Source organism: Mytilus edulis, chromosome 4 (assembly GCF_963676685.1).
Source record: "Mytilus edulis chromosome 4, xbMytEdul2.2, whole genome shotgun sequence".
Lineage (NCBI taxonomy): Eukaryota > Metazoa > Mollusca > Bivalvia > Mytilida > Mytilidae > Mytilus > Mytilus edulis.
The window spans coordinates 41,154,836-41,171,641 of NC_092347.1; the positions used below are offsets into that span (position 1 = coordinate 41,154,836).

Below are 16,806 nucleotides of genomic sequence, written 5' to 3' on the forward strand. Positions count from 1 at the left end.
GGTGCGTTTGTCGCCGATCTTGGTTAGCTAGGATTTCCAGTGTTCCGTTGCAGGTGCGTTTGTCGCCGATCTTGGTTAGCTAGGATTTCCAGTGTTCCGTTGCAGGTGCGTTTGTCGCCGATCTTGGTTAGCTAGGATTTCCAGTGTTCCGTTGCAGGTGCGTTTGTCGCCGATCTTTGTTAGCTAGGATTTCCAGTGTTCCGTTGCAGGTGCGTTTGTCGCCGATCTTGGTTAGCTAGGATTTCTAGTGTTCCAGTGCAGGTGCGTTTGTCGCCGATCTTGGTTAGCTACGATTTCCTGTGTTGGTTGTTCTCTCCGTATTCTTCCATCAATACAAAATGGACGCCATGGTATAGCCAAGAGTCACATAGTTGAGAGGAAAGTGGCGTTATACACTAACAATCAATCGATCAATCAAAAGTATATCCGCTATTAAATGCTCTTGTGAATTGTGGGTGTCCCAAAGTGAAAACAACTGTAAATAAAAGACGGATTAAAAAGGAAATGAAAACAGGAAGTAAGAATTCACGATGGAGATGAACGGTCGATATCGGATTTATTTAACCATTAACGATTCCACGTCTAGCTATTCTAAAATAGAACAACCCAATAAGTCAATTGATTAATGTTATTAGAAAGAGTAAGTAAATGCCTTCATCAAACATCAATATTTGCTTGAGCCAGATGATCATTCCTCGGAGTGAAATGGTCTACAATAATAACAATAAAAAAAACATATATCCGTCCGCCTACTACGTTTCTTTATGCAATAAAGTTGTTATATTTTGTGATAAAGAACAGATCAGTAAAATTCATATTTATGTAATTTAATATTTCAGTATTAATTAAAGTTAAAGTAAGAATTGAGACCTCTTTTATTTATATTGTAATGTAGATAGTTTTGGGAATATTTATGGTCGACTTTATAGGTAGGAATATAAGAAGAGATGCATTATGTACGCTACACTAAATTATTACATTTTCTATGCTTTTCAATTTTTTTTTTTTTAGGATAATTTTCAATTACTAGTAGAAAGCAATCGACCGAAACTGAAATACGAAAGACATCGTCAGGCTGTAAACATGCCTATACATGATGACACGGTCTAAATGGCCAAAGTTTAAAATAAATTTAACAAAGACTGCGATAGATCTACTACGACCGCTAATTTCTCAAATAGCAAAAAAAATTATTAAAAACAACAAGCTCTGATAAACGTCCTGATTTAGAAAATACAAACAGCCCTTCACGTATGCCCCGTTTACTAAAACAAATGATGTCCGCTTGTGTGCATTATGCATGATGATAATTGTTTCCAGTATAAAATTAAAATCTTCAATTGTGTTTAATCTGCGCAAAATTATGGTGAAACTCCCCCTTTTATTTATTCAACCTAGTTTTTATATGCAGTCGTGTATTTGAAGCCTACACAATACCGCAAAAAATTACAAAGTTATCTTTGACATACCAAGTTTGTTCCCCATGCCTATTTCATTGCATACCCCGAATGCCCACTCAGGATAAGTGTTAAAAATCAATGGAAATGTCAATACTTACCATTTTATTGCTGCATATTTCCAAGTACTGCATTCTCAGTTGGCTTTGAATCATGTAATATCTATTTGATCAAATTAAACGTAGGAAACAAATGTTTTAATCTTGTAAATGAATATAATACATTGACAAATCTCTATTGGACTACAAGCATCATACGACGGACCACAATTCATCATGATACTGTTATTATTAATGGTTGAACTATTTGGACTTATTTTGTCTTTATGATACCCGAGTACTGAGAAATTGTTTTTTTATGTTTGGTCATTTGAAATAAATGAAGGGTAGGAATTTGGTGAGTACAAAGGTCCCAAAAGATCCATAATTTTATCCATTTAAATTTAAGTGATAAACAAAGAGAGGCGAGTTGTCCCAAAAGAACTTTCAAACATCACATGTCGAAAATAAATTAACGATGCCATTTCAATATAAGAAAAAGAAAAAATAAGACCATTTATTAGCTTATCTAGAAAAAAAATCCAGGGACTCATTTTACCACCGGACAAAACTTTTGAATAGTAAATTAAGCACTTCCGAATCTTAAATGCCCTCTGATTTTGTCTTTCCGACCTATCGAAACTATATTGGATTTGTAAATTAGCGCCAGAAAAATGTTGGAACTTCAAGCGATATAATCGATGCACAGAGTTGTTCATCATATATATTTTTAATCACATTGCAACAGTATGGTATATTTGAATTAAAGCATTTGTTAGACAAAATGCGCAACCAAGTGCAAACATTTGGCAATCATACCACATCTTCTTTTTTATATATGATATTCTACTTGAAACAATATTCTATAAAAGTAGTCCTAATATTCCATTGCAACCTTAGTTCTTTGGATTATGTTTTATCTATTACTAATTCTTATATGCACATTGTTTTGTGCAACTATTATTTATTTTACAACGGCTATCTTTCTCGCCTTATACCTTATTTTTACAAAGATTACTACGCAACTAATCAGAAACAAAAACCCCATGTGAACCAAAAGACACACACGGTGGTATGAAGGTAACCCCTTCCCCCTCAACCCTCATTTTTAAAAGTAAGGAGAAGTAGGTATTCGTTCGATCTTCAACAACGAGCAACATGCAGAGACAATATCGTAAAGTAGGATTAACAAGTAGTCACAATAGCAAAGCGTAAAGAATTAAAACGAGAATAACAGAATAAACAGAATAAACAGAATAAACAACTACTTCTATACGTAATAACAGACTCTATACTTGGGACAGAATTTTACAGTGTGTGGAATGGAATGTAAGACATGTTTGTGAGAGCAACACCCCGACCCTTTACCTGTGGTAGTGATTTTTACAATGCTAATTTATTTTTATTACGTTTTCTTTTTATTAAACAAAAAGTAAATATATATCCTTGCTGTACTTAAATGCCCTTTTTTTTATTCCTTTTTTTTTTTTTTTTTTTTTGATAAATATTATGTAAAAGATTTATAAGCAATCAAATTAAGACATTCTTCGTATTCTTTTCATTTTTGCTACACGTAAAAAAGACAGACAGCATCTAATCTTCTTAAGATTAAACAGTCGTAATGCATTTATGTAACTCTTTTCTCTAAGCTTACTTGATTTTAGGGGTTAATTGAGTGGAAAGAGGTTTTTGTTCATGAAAAAGTAAATCATCAGTGAAGACGCTGATAAAATCATTTCTTAAATCCACCGTCTTTTAAAGTGTATATTTTAATGATCAGTTGCCATTAAATTCTCATTTATAACTGAAATATGACATTCGCTTTACCACCCATTAATAAACTTAACAAACCAACTGATTTTTCATTTAGCGTATTATCTTTTAACTCAAGCCTACTTAGATGTTACAAGCCACATGCTTCCGAGAGTATATTGATTTTTTCTAGTATTGAATGAATTGTAAAATACCATTGATAAAAACATAAATTAACACTCGTAATAAAACCTGAACCGCGATTGATCAATTTTATTATACCCCTACACACGACACTTCTAAGATCCTCCCCTTAAATCGTACTTACCAATACTGATTGGTTAGTAAGTATATATTAAGAGGTACTAAAAGCAAATATATTCAATCGTCATATCATTTAACGGGTATTCATTGAAAAATTTAAAATATACATTTACTTATTGAAAGGATTATTTTTTTGCTATTATTCAGAGAACAATAAAATGCTAACAGAATTACTACTTGCAATTGTGATTATTTCCTTCATTATATTTTACAGGTAAGTGTAGATTTCATTTTTATATTATTATATTTATCACAAACCACGTGTGTCTAGCGGTATTTTACCGTAATTTATTTTAATATAAAAACCGTGAAGAATCTGTTAAATCCGCTTAATTTGAAACATATATATATATACATTAACTTATTATTTTCCGTATACGCAGATTGAATAAATTTTCCCATATCGTCTAAAAGTTTATTTATTTACATTTGTTCCGCAAGCATCATGTTAATGCACATGTATTGGAAAAAGGCTATAGATAAACAGACAGGTAACGTCTGCATATGCAATTATGAAGCTACTAAACTCAATTTACCAATACGTCTGCTTAAGAGGTAATTTGTTTGCTCATTTATCTAATATGCAATACCACATTTTACTTTGCCCTTTGAATGCTTAAAAATCAGATTATTCACTTAATTGGTGTTGATGATTTCATGATTTCGATATCATAACTTAACTATTATTAACAAAGTGAGATTATTGGTTGAGTGTTGGTCACATGTAAGGGAAACATTTGTTTGTCTTGCAACATACCACATACTGAACCTTCTTAAGCATAGTTGCAATGGTCTTCAGTAAAGAGAACTCGTGAAATGCTCACTGCAAACAAATAAATTATAAGAGAAAATTGTAAATGGCATTGACACAAACAACGTATACTGTATTAGAAGGCAAAGCTAGGATTATCATCAATATTATCAAACCACATTTTTCTAATATTTACTATCAATTTAGTGTAAAAATAATTGTATTTAACATTTTTATAATAAGTTGTAAGTAAATGAAGTTATGTTAGTAAAACACTCTTAAAATGCACTCTTACTAACCAACTTAACAATCTTTAACCGCTACTACTATTTCCTTCTTGTAAGACCATATATACTTTTCCGCTGACGCATGAAATATGTACTATTCATGTACATGTAGTTTTAAAATGTTGTTACTCCTACAAACAGTTAATAGTACTAATAACTATTCGTTAAGTATTATAAACTATGAAACCGATTACAGTGCCTTCTTATGTTTCTGTAAAGACCTTCTTCCAAATTCATACTATACATGACACCAGAAGTTCGGGAATCTTTCTCGGTTAAAAGCGAACTTGAACGATTCTAATAATTTGTCTGTTAAATACGTTTTAGCTTTTATACTGGAAAACATATATGTATTTGACAAGCATTAATAGTTTCAAATATGGCCTAAAGATGACTTGTTATGGTGTTAAGAATTTCTTAGTGCATCAATTTGTTGGTCTGTTTTAATATTTATTTTCCTCTGTTTAATTTTCAGACAGAGACGTCAGCAAATGACCATTTTCAAAGAACTGGGTCTACCAGGCCCAGAGCCTAACTTTCTGTTTGGAAATCTGTTATACTTTCTGTGGCGGGTAAGTTTTATATAATTCTTTTTTTGGGCTACACGTGGTAGTATTGTTATAACGGATGTTTATTATACATCTATAATACATGATGTTGGGTTCAAATCACTCTAAGTGAAATATATATTCATATTTATCAAGGACTTTTAAGTAGATAATGAAATTGTTTATTATATTACGATATTATATTTATCTATATATCAAATAACATGCATCTATTAACGTAAAATGAATTGTAAGATTTAAACCATTTAAAAACACCCTTTAAACCAATCAGACTACATAAATTTATCTACTTGATAACGCAGCTGCTGTTTCTAGACACACACACGCATATACATATGTAGTGAAAAAACATGAATGAAAAAAACCGACTAAATGCTGATAGGACCAACATACGGAAGCACTTACTGAATACATACCGTTTAGGTCAAACTAGACTATTTGATAATACACAGTACATTCAAATTAATAGGATATCCTGAACAAATAGATATTCTCATTAACAAAGCCCTTTATACATTTGAGGATTTAAATGTGTCTTGTTGCTGTATTGGTCCTTAACGAGTCACATTTTAACGTTTAATTTCTATATTTATGACAAAAATTAAAGAAATTTAAGGGCATAGTATTGTAGGGCGTAAATCACTTAGTTATAACATGTTATATACGGAAACTTGAAATGAAAATTTAAATTTTGGTACTGTGTTACATTCTATATTGATGAGTAATTTTCTGTCAATTTTGCTTAAAATAGGGAATTTATCGTTAACTTATTGTACAAGAATAAAGGCTGCCAGCGGGTTATATTTTATTTTTGCATATTGAAAAGTCCTTAAATGGCTGTAAAATCTGTGATGTCTTTGAGGTTTTAACGCTTTAAATGTATATTTTTGTTACATTATGACCTAATAGGAATAGATCTAACGAAAAAGAGACAAAATTAGATACAAAATCTGCCGGGGATTTTCATTTGTGATTAAGGTCTAGTCATTGATAACGGAAATTATATGAGAAAGCACCGAGAGTTAAATATTTAAATGGGAACATTTAGATATATTTATAAACCATGTATGATACATTTAGATTTTAAATTATAAGGCAAAAGGACTGAACTCTTGATTTTTATTCCTGATTTCAATCTTTGCTTATAAGACAAATATACTGAGTTTATTTCGTTAAATATTAAAACTCATGCTTCCATTAAGCTAAAGCAAGCGAATATTTACTACCAAGTTAATACCTAGACTTACGAAGGAAAGAAAACCAGAACCCTTACAAGATACAATGTATTGTTAAACCATTTTAGGACCTCCAAAGCGTAAACAATTTCTAGGTTCACTGGAAGATTATGTCTGTTAGTAGGGGACCTTTTCCCATGGTCTCAATTTAAACTACTGAATTTTGGTGGTCCTTAACCTTATTCGAGGTCTCGATATGAACTAGTGCGTAGTGACACTGTGCTTAGTTCATCAACAAAATATCGCTTTTAATGAAAAACATCAAACTTCATATCATTTAGTTTAACATATTTCTTTTTGTTATGATGAAGAGATATCAAACAAACCGCAAATATTTATTCACAATTTAAAATATCTGTCTGCAAATTCTGAGATATCATCAATATACGTTATTGATAAAATAGTTTACATGTTTATCAATTAATTGAGATGTATTACAGTGATAAATATGCTTTAAATAAATCAATTGAACATTGTTTTATTATTTAATTTTTCAGCCATTATATATTTCATTCCAAAACTGGTGTAAAATTTACGGAAAAACATATGGGTAAGTCAACATCTTTTTTTTTATTTATGTAATTTGGGAACAGATTTTTTTATTTAATATGTAATTTGGAACCAGATAAGAGAGAAATGTGTAATTTAAAATAATTCAAATATAGTTAAATGAAATACATCAAACAGACTAATACAAGAAAAAGGAGTAAAAAAGCCCTTGCTAATTAAAATCGGAAAGCTATACAAAAAAAATCGGGATTATGCAGTGCTAGAAAAAAACTCATTAAGAACTTTTTTTAATCAAACGGTATCAGAAAACCGATAACGAAACACTACGCTTGATCATTCCAACCACAGCTGTAGTTTCCGTAACAACACCATCGTGTGTAATTATAAAATTTTCAAATTAAGATGATAAAAATCGTATATATACACATTGCAATATCAATGATTTTAAGTAAATTTTTGTTGTCGTCTGCTTAATCTACATTTATATTTCTTTGCTCCTTGCAGATACTTCGAAGGACCAACACCAGTCATCGTATCTAGTGATATGGACTTTTTACAGGAAGTGTTCGTAAAGCAGTTTAAAAATTTTCATGCAAGAAAGGTAAGAAGAATTAGTTTGTATTCAAATTGAATTAAAGATACTGACCAATTCAGAAGCTGTCCAGTCGCACATTAACGTCTCATTGAAAAATTGAAACTGAAATATTTAGTACAAAGTAGATACAAAGACATGCACAATCACTTTTACTGGAATTAACAACGAAACTCTGTTTGTCGTTGCTTTTTTTTTTAGTTTCTTGTGTACAATTTGGAGTTTAGTATGGCATTCATTATCACTGAACTAGTATATATATTTGTTTAGGGGTCAGCTGAAGGACGCCTATTGGTGACCTTCTGCTGTTGTCTGTTCTATGGTCGGGTTGTTGTCTCTTTGACACATTCCCCATTTCCATTCTCAATTTTACTGAAATGCTTCTGTATTTATGTTATGTGTTATACAATCAAATTAACAGAACACACACAACATACTGTATTTGAGAATGATATATGTATATATAAATTAGTAACATACAAAGTATAAGTCAAACGATAACTCTGTCTCATGTATACACATATTCGTATTTGAACATCATACAAACGAAAAAATGTTTAAAACAGGCACTCTTGCGGATGTAATATATAGTGAATTTCTGTTTTCAGGTATACCCAGTTCAAGTTGATCCTGATCAAGATGAAAATGTTCACATGTTTTTTGCTCGTGGAGAAAGATGGCGTCGTCTTCGGTCTATTGTAAATCCAGCATTCAGTACATCAAAAATGAAGGACGTAAGTGGCTTTGAAATTTATCTGGAAACAGGGACATCTGAGGTCGGACCTACATCAAACAGCAAAATAATCTATAAAAATCTTTAAAAAACTAATTACCCATAAGATTGCTAATTTGACTTTCAAATTCTAAAAAAAGACCATTTTTGTAGAAAGGTATGATAAACAGCTATCACTTTGAACAACATATCTGACAATCCTCAGTTTCTGTTTTATACTCAGCAATAGTAGAACAACTTTTATTAATAAGTCATTAGTCAAAGCTTTCGTAAAACAGTCATTTAAAACTCATTAATTTACCCCCAATTTATAAATGGATGACACATATTTAAATTATCATTTTAGATGATGCCTACAATTAACAAAAGAGTGAACGAATTAATGGATATTGTGGAAGAGAAACGCATGGACAACCAACACTTTGATATGTACGAGTAAGTATTTCATCTTGTGCAGTCTAGAGGTGTAATCTTACTAATGTAGTCTGAAGGTCGTACAAAATCCGAAACAGTGGTAAGGTCTCTTTTGCTACGCTACTTCAAAAGTTTATTAATTCACATTAACCGCGGATTCGCAGTTTAAATATCGTCTGCTCTTCATAAGCGCATGATCAATCCTTATCCAATGATTTAGTTTTTTTTTATTGATTTGCACTACATAATAATTTCGCTCTACATAGAATAAGTATTGGAATTGGTTTACATATTAGTATTCAAGTAGGTCAAACACTTCTTTGAGTTTATTTGTACTGAGAACTTGTTATAAGGATTAACACATAAAAAATACGAGTCAGGAAATCAATGTTTATCTTTCTTTATTTTCTTCGATTCAAATTCTCTTGGTTTTGAAGCTTACCTACATAAATTATCAGTTTTCTAAAGCAATTCTCATTCACAATTTTATTGTTATTTGTAGATTATTTCAACGATTAACCCTAGATACCATTGCTGATTGTGGGTTTGGGCTGAAATCAGAATCATTAACAAGTAAAGACGATGTGTGTCTACAAAATTGTCGAAATGTTATCAAAGATACAACGAAGAGACCTATATTGTTCATGTTGGGATGTAAGTAAAGTGTATATTCATCAAGTTTTATAAATTGTTTTTTGTAGAGTAATATTTACTGGATGTACACCTTCCATTCCATCCTATCTGTTGGCACCGTTGCTAAATCTTCAATATTGTTCATGTCATATTGGCTTCTGAGCATTAAGTTAGCAATATTTGTTGAACTAATGACTCATATAGTCAGATGTGGTCAAAATGAATGGTTCCATTAAATAAGTCGAATTGATATTATTTGAAATGTTTGGAGACAATTTTCATTTTGTACTGATCAAGCCTATGAATTTAACTTTTGTAATTATATATATCAAAATTGATCTTTTTCAGTCGTATTTCCAACATTTCACTCATTATGGATTTCAATCTACAATATCCTCCGATATATCTCCTTTAATCCAGTATTTTGGTTAGAGGACAACATGGCACGAATTGTCAAAGAAAGGAAATCGAAAAAGGTATTTATTGTTTTTTACTTAAAATATATTTTAAAACAAACCTTTTACTGATTTCATAGACTTTTAAAAGATAATTTGTGAATCAATTTTAAAAAAGTCAACACGCCCTTTGTTTAACTACAAGTTTCAAGGACACAAATAAAAGGCATCTCTGCTTCCAACTGCCGCTTTTGAAACGTTTTCAATAAGTGTTTTGTAAAACTACGTCAGCCTAATACAATCCAATTGATTTTAATTCGTTTTAGAATTATAAAAAGCAGATTAATTTGATGTTTAAATGATCTAAGTTTAGAGACTACGTGTTGTAGGTGTTTCCGGTAACACAAATTGAAAACGAATGTACGATAATGTTGTGTCTTTCTCAATTAAATCGTGAAAATTTTCCACTAAGAGATCAATTTTGTAATTAATTAATAAAATCTTGTATGTTACTGTTTAGCTAAGAGAATCAATTGGCAACACGTGGTAGATTGAGGTATAGATGACACTAGTATTATCGAATTGATTGTCAGACGTAGGAGTTATTATTTGTCTTCACTGACGAGAGTTTGAAATAACAAGCATTTTATAAAGAATCAATATTTATTCACAGGCATCCAGGGTAGATTTATTACAACTAATGGTGACGTCAGAGTTTGACCCAACGGCAAAAACCAGCGAAGATGACGCCGACAGCATCGACAGTGTCGTCAAAAAGAGGTTCCTCACAAATGACGTAAGTTCCGGTAATTCAAGGTCACACTAAAAGATCTTCACAATATTTTGCAATGGAAACGAAATGTTTAGTTGAGGGATTAATCAATCAGTTAATTTAGAGTCTTCGTTTATTGATAAGCACTTGTCTTTAATTATTGGCGAATTCAATCACATTAAATGCAGTGAAGAACATTATTCAATTGTAATAAAAGCGTAAAGGTAAATATACAAGAATCCTTCACATATCTCTATAACAATGTAATTTGGTTTGTTGAGAAATAAAGATATATATTATAACAGTTAATCGAAAATAGAGTTTCATTTATTTAAGTATTGAATAAAATTTGGAAAATACACTTTCAGACAGAATTTTTCGCGAAAATAAACTTTGATAGTCTCAAGTTAAGTAAATGTAACACTATAAATATGATGCAAAACCAACAAAACAGTATAACTGTCATATAACATCAAACATGAACTTTTTTGTCTCTCTTTTCAAATATTATTGGACTTACTGACATATTACGGATAAATCACTGTTTCAAAAATGCAAAGTGCTATAACTTTGAACTATTTTTATTTCAGGAACTTACTGCAATGTGTTTATTATTTTTATTGGCTGGATACGAAACTACCAGTACAACATTGGCATATATTATGTACGAAATGGCGGTAAACCCGGAAGTCCAAAAGAAATTACAGGAGGAAATTGATGAAAATTTTCCAGACGAAGTAAGTTTTAAGTTTGACTTTTTTTTTATCAGTTTCAATGAAAATGTTGTTCTTTACGTAAACAGGTCAACCTTAGTATTAACATATCTGGATTAGTCGTTCTATAAAATGGTACAAGGCATCCCTTTTATTTAATTTGCGAGTATGCCATGCTGACCCTACACATTTTTTCTTCTTGTACGTTTAAGCAGGCTTAGAGTTTCGTCTTTGTTTTACTCAACGTGAAATAAAGTTTCCTTTTTTGACTAATGCTTTGCATCCTAGCTTGTATACTTTATAATTCTAACTTCATCTATGTTTTTAGACAGAGCAACCAGATTTCCATGCGCTTACAAAAATGGAATACCTTGAAATGGTTTGGTGCGAAACCCTGAGAAAATTTCCTTTGGCAAGCACGTAAGTAATGATATTAATATTTGTTGCTTTTTATAAAAGAGAAAATGTATACTAGTACCAAAATAATGTACATAGCGCATTATTCAATAACAACAATACCACTAAGCGCTTCATAAAAAAAGCGAAATAACATTGGCATTAGTAAAAAATTATAAATCTGTACTTCTTCAGGTGAGTTAGAAAATAGAATAAACGAATATTAAGTTTTAAACATAAATTGCAATTTTATAAGATACAAAAACATAGTGTATATCAAATGAAAGCAACTTAAAATTCGATTTTTATTTACAGGGTTGTAGCTAGACAATGTATGGAACCATCAAAAGTACAAGGAATAAATATTCCCTCGGGAATGATTGTTCAAGCGAACGTCTGGGACATCCATTACGACCCAAAAATATGGGGAGATAATCCAGAACAGTTCAAACCAGAAAGGTAATTACATTTCGACGTATGCACACTCTGAAAATTTGCAAGATATATAAAAAAATATCTGGCCTTATGCTCTTCCACTTCGTAACTTTAATTTAGCGTTAATTTTGCATCTTGAGAAGATGCATGTCTTGCGTACCAAATTATAAAGCCTGGAATTTGTGATGAGTTTTTTGTTTAGCTCCTTGTTAACAAACTGACATTTCTACGCTTAACTTTGGGTATTATAGATGTCAGAAAAAGAAAATCGTTCAAGAGTGGTTTTTGATATATTGAATACAGAATTATAGATTTAAAAATGTCTGTGTCCATGTACTTACTAACCTAATAACCGCATTTTTCAACACTGAAAAATATACGCCGAAATTTGTTATTATAAGCAGATCAACATATTTGTTAATTTGATTTAAAAAAAAATTGGAAATATTATTAAAATCATTGAAAAACTGCATATTTAATAACTTTAAATCTTTTGTATAAATTTACAATGATAATCAATAATCCAAATAAAAACATAAAAATAGATAGAGACTCCGTAGTATTTAAGCCTCCCACGAAGAAGACAATAGATTATTGTATTTGGTTTCACTATAATTTACAATAGTCATATTTGAGGTTTAACAATGACCTTAACTTACGGGGAGAATATAACATTGCAGGGGATCTTAACGCTTATCTGTGTGTTCTGAGCCATTAGTTGACCTTTGCGTTACTAAGTTAAATAAATAAAAATGCCATTTGAAGGTTGTTCTATTGTTTTTATTGAACTGCTGGGGATTGCGTATAGTTTCTTACTTGGTACATAGGCGACAATCATAAAATATTCATTCAATGTTTACAATTTGTTTAAACGAAACAAAGCGGTGAATGAAATGTGTTAGTTTTACGGAAAAGCCTTTTCAAATAGATACTTATTTATGCCTTTTGTGAATAAACAATACTGTTTAAGGAAGTTAGTGATAAAGAACAAAAGGCTCCGGTTGTTATTGAATATAAAGTCGCAAAGAAATTGTTTGAGTAGGATCATGACTTTTGGTTAAAAAAAATATAGAATAACTACATTGTTTTACTATGAAGCACTTCTTTCGTTTAAACTGCCCTAATACCAATTGGTAACACAGACAGTCAACACATTTGTTTTATCTAATAAACATAAATAAAAGTAATAAATAGTTCATCGGAAGAATATAGTGCACATCTTCTAACTAGACAGATTCAAGCGAGGGAGGGGGAAGAACACTTGCTTGGGAGTCAACCACTCTTTATTAAACAAGAAACAAGAAAGTGACATTGATTATACCTAATTCAAAAAGTACGAACACAGTATCTTTACAGATATTACTCACTTAAAACTATGTTCGTCTTGTGAAAGGATATAAAAAAAAATCGAGCTAGTTTTTTGTATTGCTTTTACTACATTTTCATGTAATTAAATTATTTGTTGAACAGATCTGTGTTTTTAATTGAAATACGAAATTTATACAACAATATAATTTTTATTACAGATTTACACCAGAGGCACGTAAAAATAGACATCCGATGGCTTGGTTACCGTTTGGAGGGGGTCCAAGGACATGTGTTGGTCTTCGACTTGCACAGTTAGAAGGCAAAATGGCAATTGTCAAGTTATTCAAAAAGTACAGTTTTTATCCGTCCAAAAAACTTGACATTCCAATGGTTTGTCAGGAAGGGGCAACAATTATGCCAAAGAATGGTGTTCAAGTAAATGTTAAACTACGAGAACATCGATAGGTAGGAGCCGATACCGAATAATCTTGTTATGACTTTTCCCAAACTGCTCCCACGCAGCTACAAGGTGACATAATCCTCCCACAAGACTCAACGGATATTCCATCTAAATAGACATATGCTTCAGGCCACGAACGGAGTCTCGGGTGATAGTACAGACATTTAATACCGCATTTGTGTTCAGTTAGGGTATGATGGACGAAATCTTTCAAAATGTACAGATATTTTACATGTGTAAATTTGTGTATGTATGATTACATGTGTATTTATTTTTGTGTGTAATGAACGCTTTTGTACATATAAAAAGATTAAATGTGCGTTGTGAACGTGTGTACAGTGTGTGTTTGTGAAGTTCAAATACAGTTAAAAGGATTGAAAGATGTTGGTGAAAGTTGTGTATATATGTGAATTAAGCTCAACTATTTATTTTTTCCAAGCGCTGCAAAAGGTTGTGATATATAAGTATTTATTTTTACATCTATTCTACAAACTCTTTTTCATGTTAGATTTTTCATTGTGGTTTTAAGTGATATTTTTATTTATTATGTTCATTTCATTAATTTTAGGTAGCATTATTGCCAGAGAGTTGTGACTTTTGTTGTTTTATTGTGATACATTTGTGACAATTTATATTTTTCTCCTGATAAAGACTATTTGCTTTAAAATGTGCGCCCTTAAATATGAATAGTATTTGCATCCCTTATAAAACAATTGTTACCCTGTTAATCAAAGAAATATGTGCTGTGCAATTGCGTTTAATTAATATTATACTCTGACTAGAAAATCTGCACACGTTTTACAAATGTTTGAAGGGACATACTTTCCCTACAAACGAATTTCCATGGAAAATCCGTCATGCCCAATTATTATTTATCAATTAAGCATAATGTACTAAGTTTAAGCATTCAGAAAATTTGCTTTACACTATTACATTATTTTGTCAATCACCAAAGAAATAACCCGGTCCATGACGTTGCATGTTATTTATTTATTTCCTTTATTTATTTATTATTTTGTTATTGGCTATATTTGTTAAAATTTTATTTTATATTTATGAATCTGCATTTAAAATAACCTGATGAAAATGCGATTAGTATTCTTTTTTTGTGTAGCGATTTGCACAAAATTGAAGATATTATTTCTTGCAAACGATTTTGCATTAAAATGTGTTTAAAAAGTGCATTTGTTATTGCCAGAAAGTGCTGTTATTTACTTGTGTTGCCAAATATATCATGTATGATATTACAAGTTGTTAAACTAGTCTTGTAATTGTTATTTTGATTTATTGTTTGTAAAAAAAACATATCGAAAATATTGCAAAATAAAATGTTGTTATTTTGAATATAGTTTTGTGCTTGTTTTTTGGATTGCAGAACAAGAGGTTCATCCATTGTAGATTATTTATATATATAGAAGATGTGGTATGAGTGCCAATGAGACAACTCTGTATCCCAAATTACAATTTATAAAAAGTAAACCGTTACAGGTTAAAAGTACAGACTTCAACATGGAGCCCTGGCTCACACCTTACATTAAGCTGTGAAGGCCCCCAAAATGACAATACATATATAGCTAGTGTAAAACAAGAAACGCTTATGAACAATATCAACAAACTAAAACTGAACAGCAACTGGTTCCTGACTAGGACAGGTGGAAACAAATGCAGCGGGTTTAACGTTTTAATAGTCGCCAATTTTCAACCTAACCTGCAACAATGGCGTGACATTACAACATAGAAAGACACACTATAAAATATGAATTGAAATGGTTTACATGTAACTCGATCAAAAAGAAATATTAACAAAAACAAGTAAACATATATATATATTTGTATAAAATAAACATCTATTTAAAAAATAACATTATAAGTAAAGGGTGGGTTTGAAATAATGTCACTAGGAATCTTCCGACATATCAACAAGCAGTAGAGCTACAATTAGAAAAGTGATGACACGAACAGAGAAATATACAGAAATGTTTCAATTCAATATTAATATCATGAAGCCGGAAAAGAGTTATCAGTAGCCTTCATGCCTCTTTTGAAAACAAAAAGAAGAAAACAAAACAAAAATAACAATTTATAGATTTTTCAAATTTGCAGGAACGTATAAATCTAAAAAAAAGGTCGAAGCCATCGATGTTTAACTACTTGGATACCAAAGTAAGTTAGGAGCTGTATGGACAAACATTAACGAATGGAAAAATCCATCTTTGGTTAACATTTTCCTTTAGGAGTTGGAACTTCAGTTTCTCAATCACTTCTGCATTTAACAAAAGGGTGTTTATGAAAGGTATGTTATGAAGCATGATAGTACCGAAGCACTGATGATATCCTCACAGACTAGTAGAACAATCGGGTATGAATGTCAGTTTACGTTAAAAATAAAAGAAAAGTAAAACGTCGTATAGTTTAAACATAAACCAACATTACATGCAACTATGTTCACACACTAAAAACAAGAGATAATTAATAATAAAAAAAAGAAAAGAAAAGGATGGCAATCATTCGTAATATTTTATTGTTTAATGGTGTTGTTGTCTGTTGCTGTTTTATTATCGTATTATAGCATAACCCCATTTCAAATGGATACATATATATGGAACAAAAATACGGAGGATTTAACGTTTTGGTAAAATGGAAATAACCGAATCAGTGCAAAGACCAAAATACATTTCATCGTATAATTAAAAACAATTCCTTAGTCTTAAACTATTTTCGGTAAAGCCCCGAAAGTATTGTACGGCAATGAAGTCAATAGTTCCTGAAAGTTTACGATGACAATTATTTGAAATTGCTTCAAATAGATTTCTAATCGAAACGAACTTCGAATGTGATTGGGTGTTATTTTCAAATTTAGGTCATTAGTATATCTTTTGCAACATGAGAAAATTAAAATGAATTTAAGTTTTATTGACAGTTTTGAAAAATGTATATCAAATATGTTTTGCTCATGGAAACACATATTGATATAATAAACAAAATCTCTTTGCAAACAAAAACATCAACCGAAAAGAAAATTACCTGCTTAT

At 30.8% G+C, this 16,806-nt stretch overlaps 1 protein-coding gene across 1 annotated transcript; it reads left to right on the forward strand.

Annotated features, from left to right (window-relative positions):
* The first annotated feature begins 3,624 nt into the window (after positions 1-3,624).
* Positions 3,625-15,118, forward strand: LOC139521876 (putative cytochrome P450 CYP13A4). Its single transcript, XM_071315550.1, has 13 exons — positions 3,625-3,785; positions 5,085-5,181; positions 6,911-6,963; positions 7,428-7,524; positions 8,124-8,249; positions 8,595-8,683; positions 9,165-9,316; positions 9,644-9,771; positions 10,364-10,486; positions 11,053-11,199; positions 11,504-11,595; positions 11,887-12,030; positions 13,533-15,118. Exons 1-13 carry the CDS (start codon positions 3,730-3,732, stop codon positions 13,777-13,779), a joined length of 1,551 nt encoding a protein of 516 aa, XP_071171651.1. The 5' UTR covers positions 3,625-3,729; the 3' UTR covers positions 13,780-15,118.
* The last annotated feature ends 1,688 nt before the right edge of the window (positions 15,119-16,806 follow it).

Bases quoted from the DNA above. Each gene is read 5' to 3' on its own strand.
- LOC139521876 (XM_071315550.1), top strand. From the start codon at position 3,730: ATGCTAACAGAATTACTACTTGCAATTGTGATTATTTCCTTCATTATA. The intron at 6,964-7,427 runs GTAAGTCAACAT...TGCTCCTTGCAG, and splicing joins ATTTACGGAAAAACATATGG to ATACTTCGAAGGACCAACAC. The intron at 7,525-8,123 runs GTAAGAAGAATT...TTCTGTTTTCAG, and splicing joins AAAATTTTCATGCAAGAAAG to GTATACCCAGTTCAAGTTGA.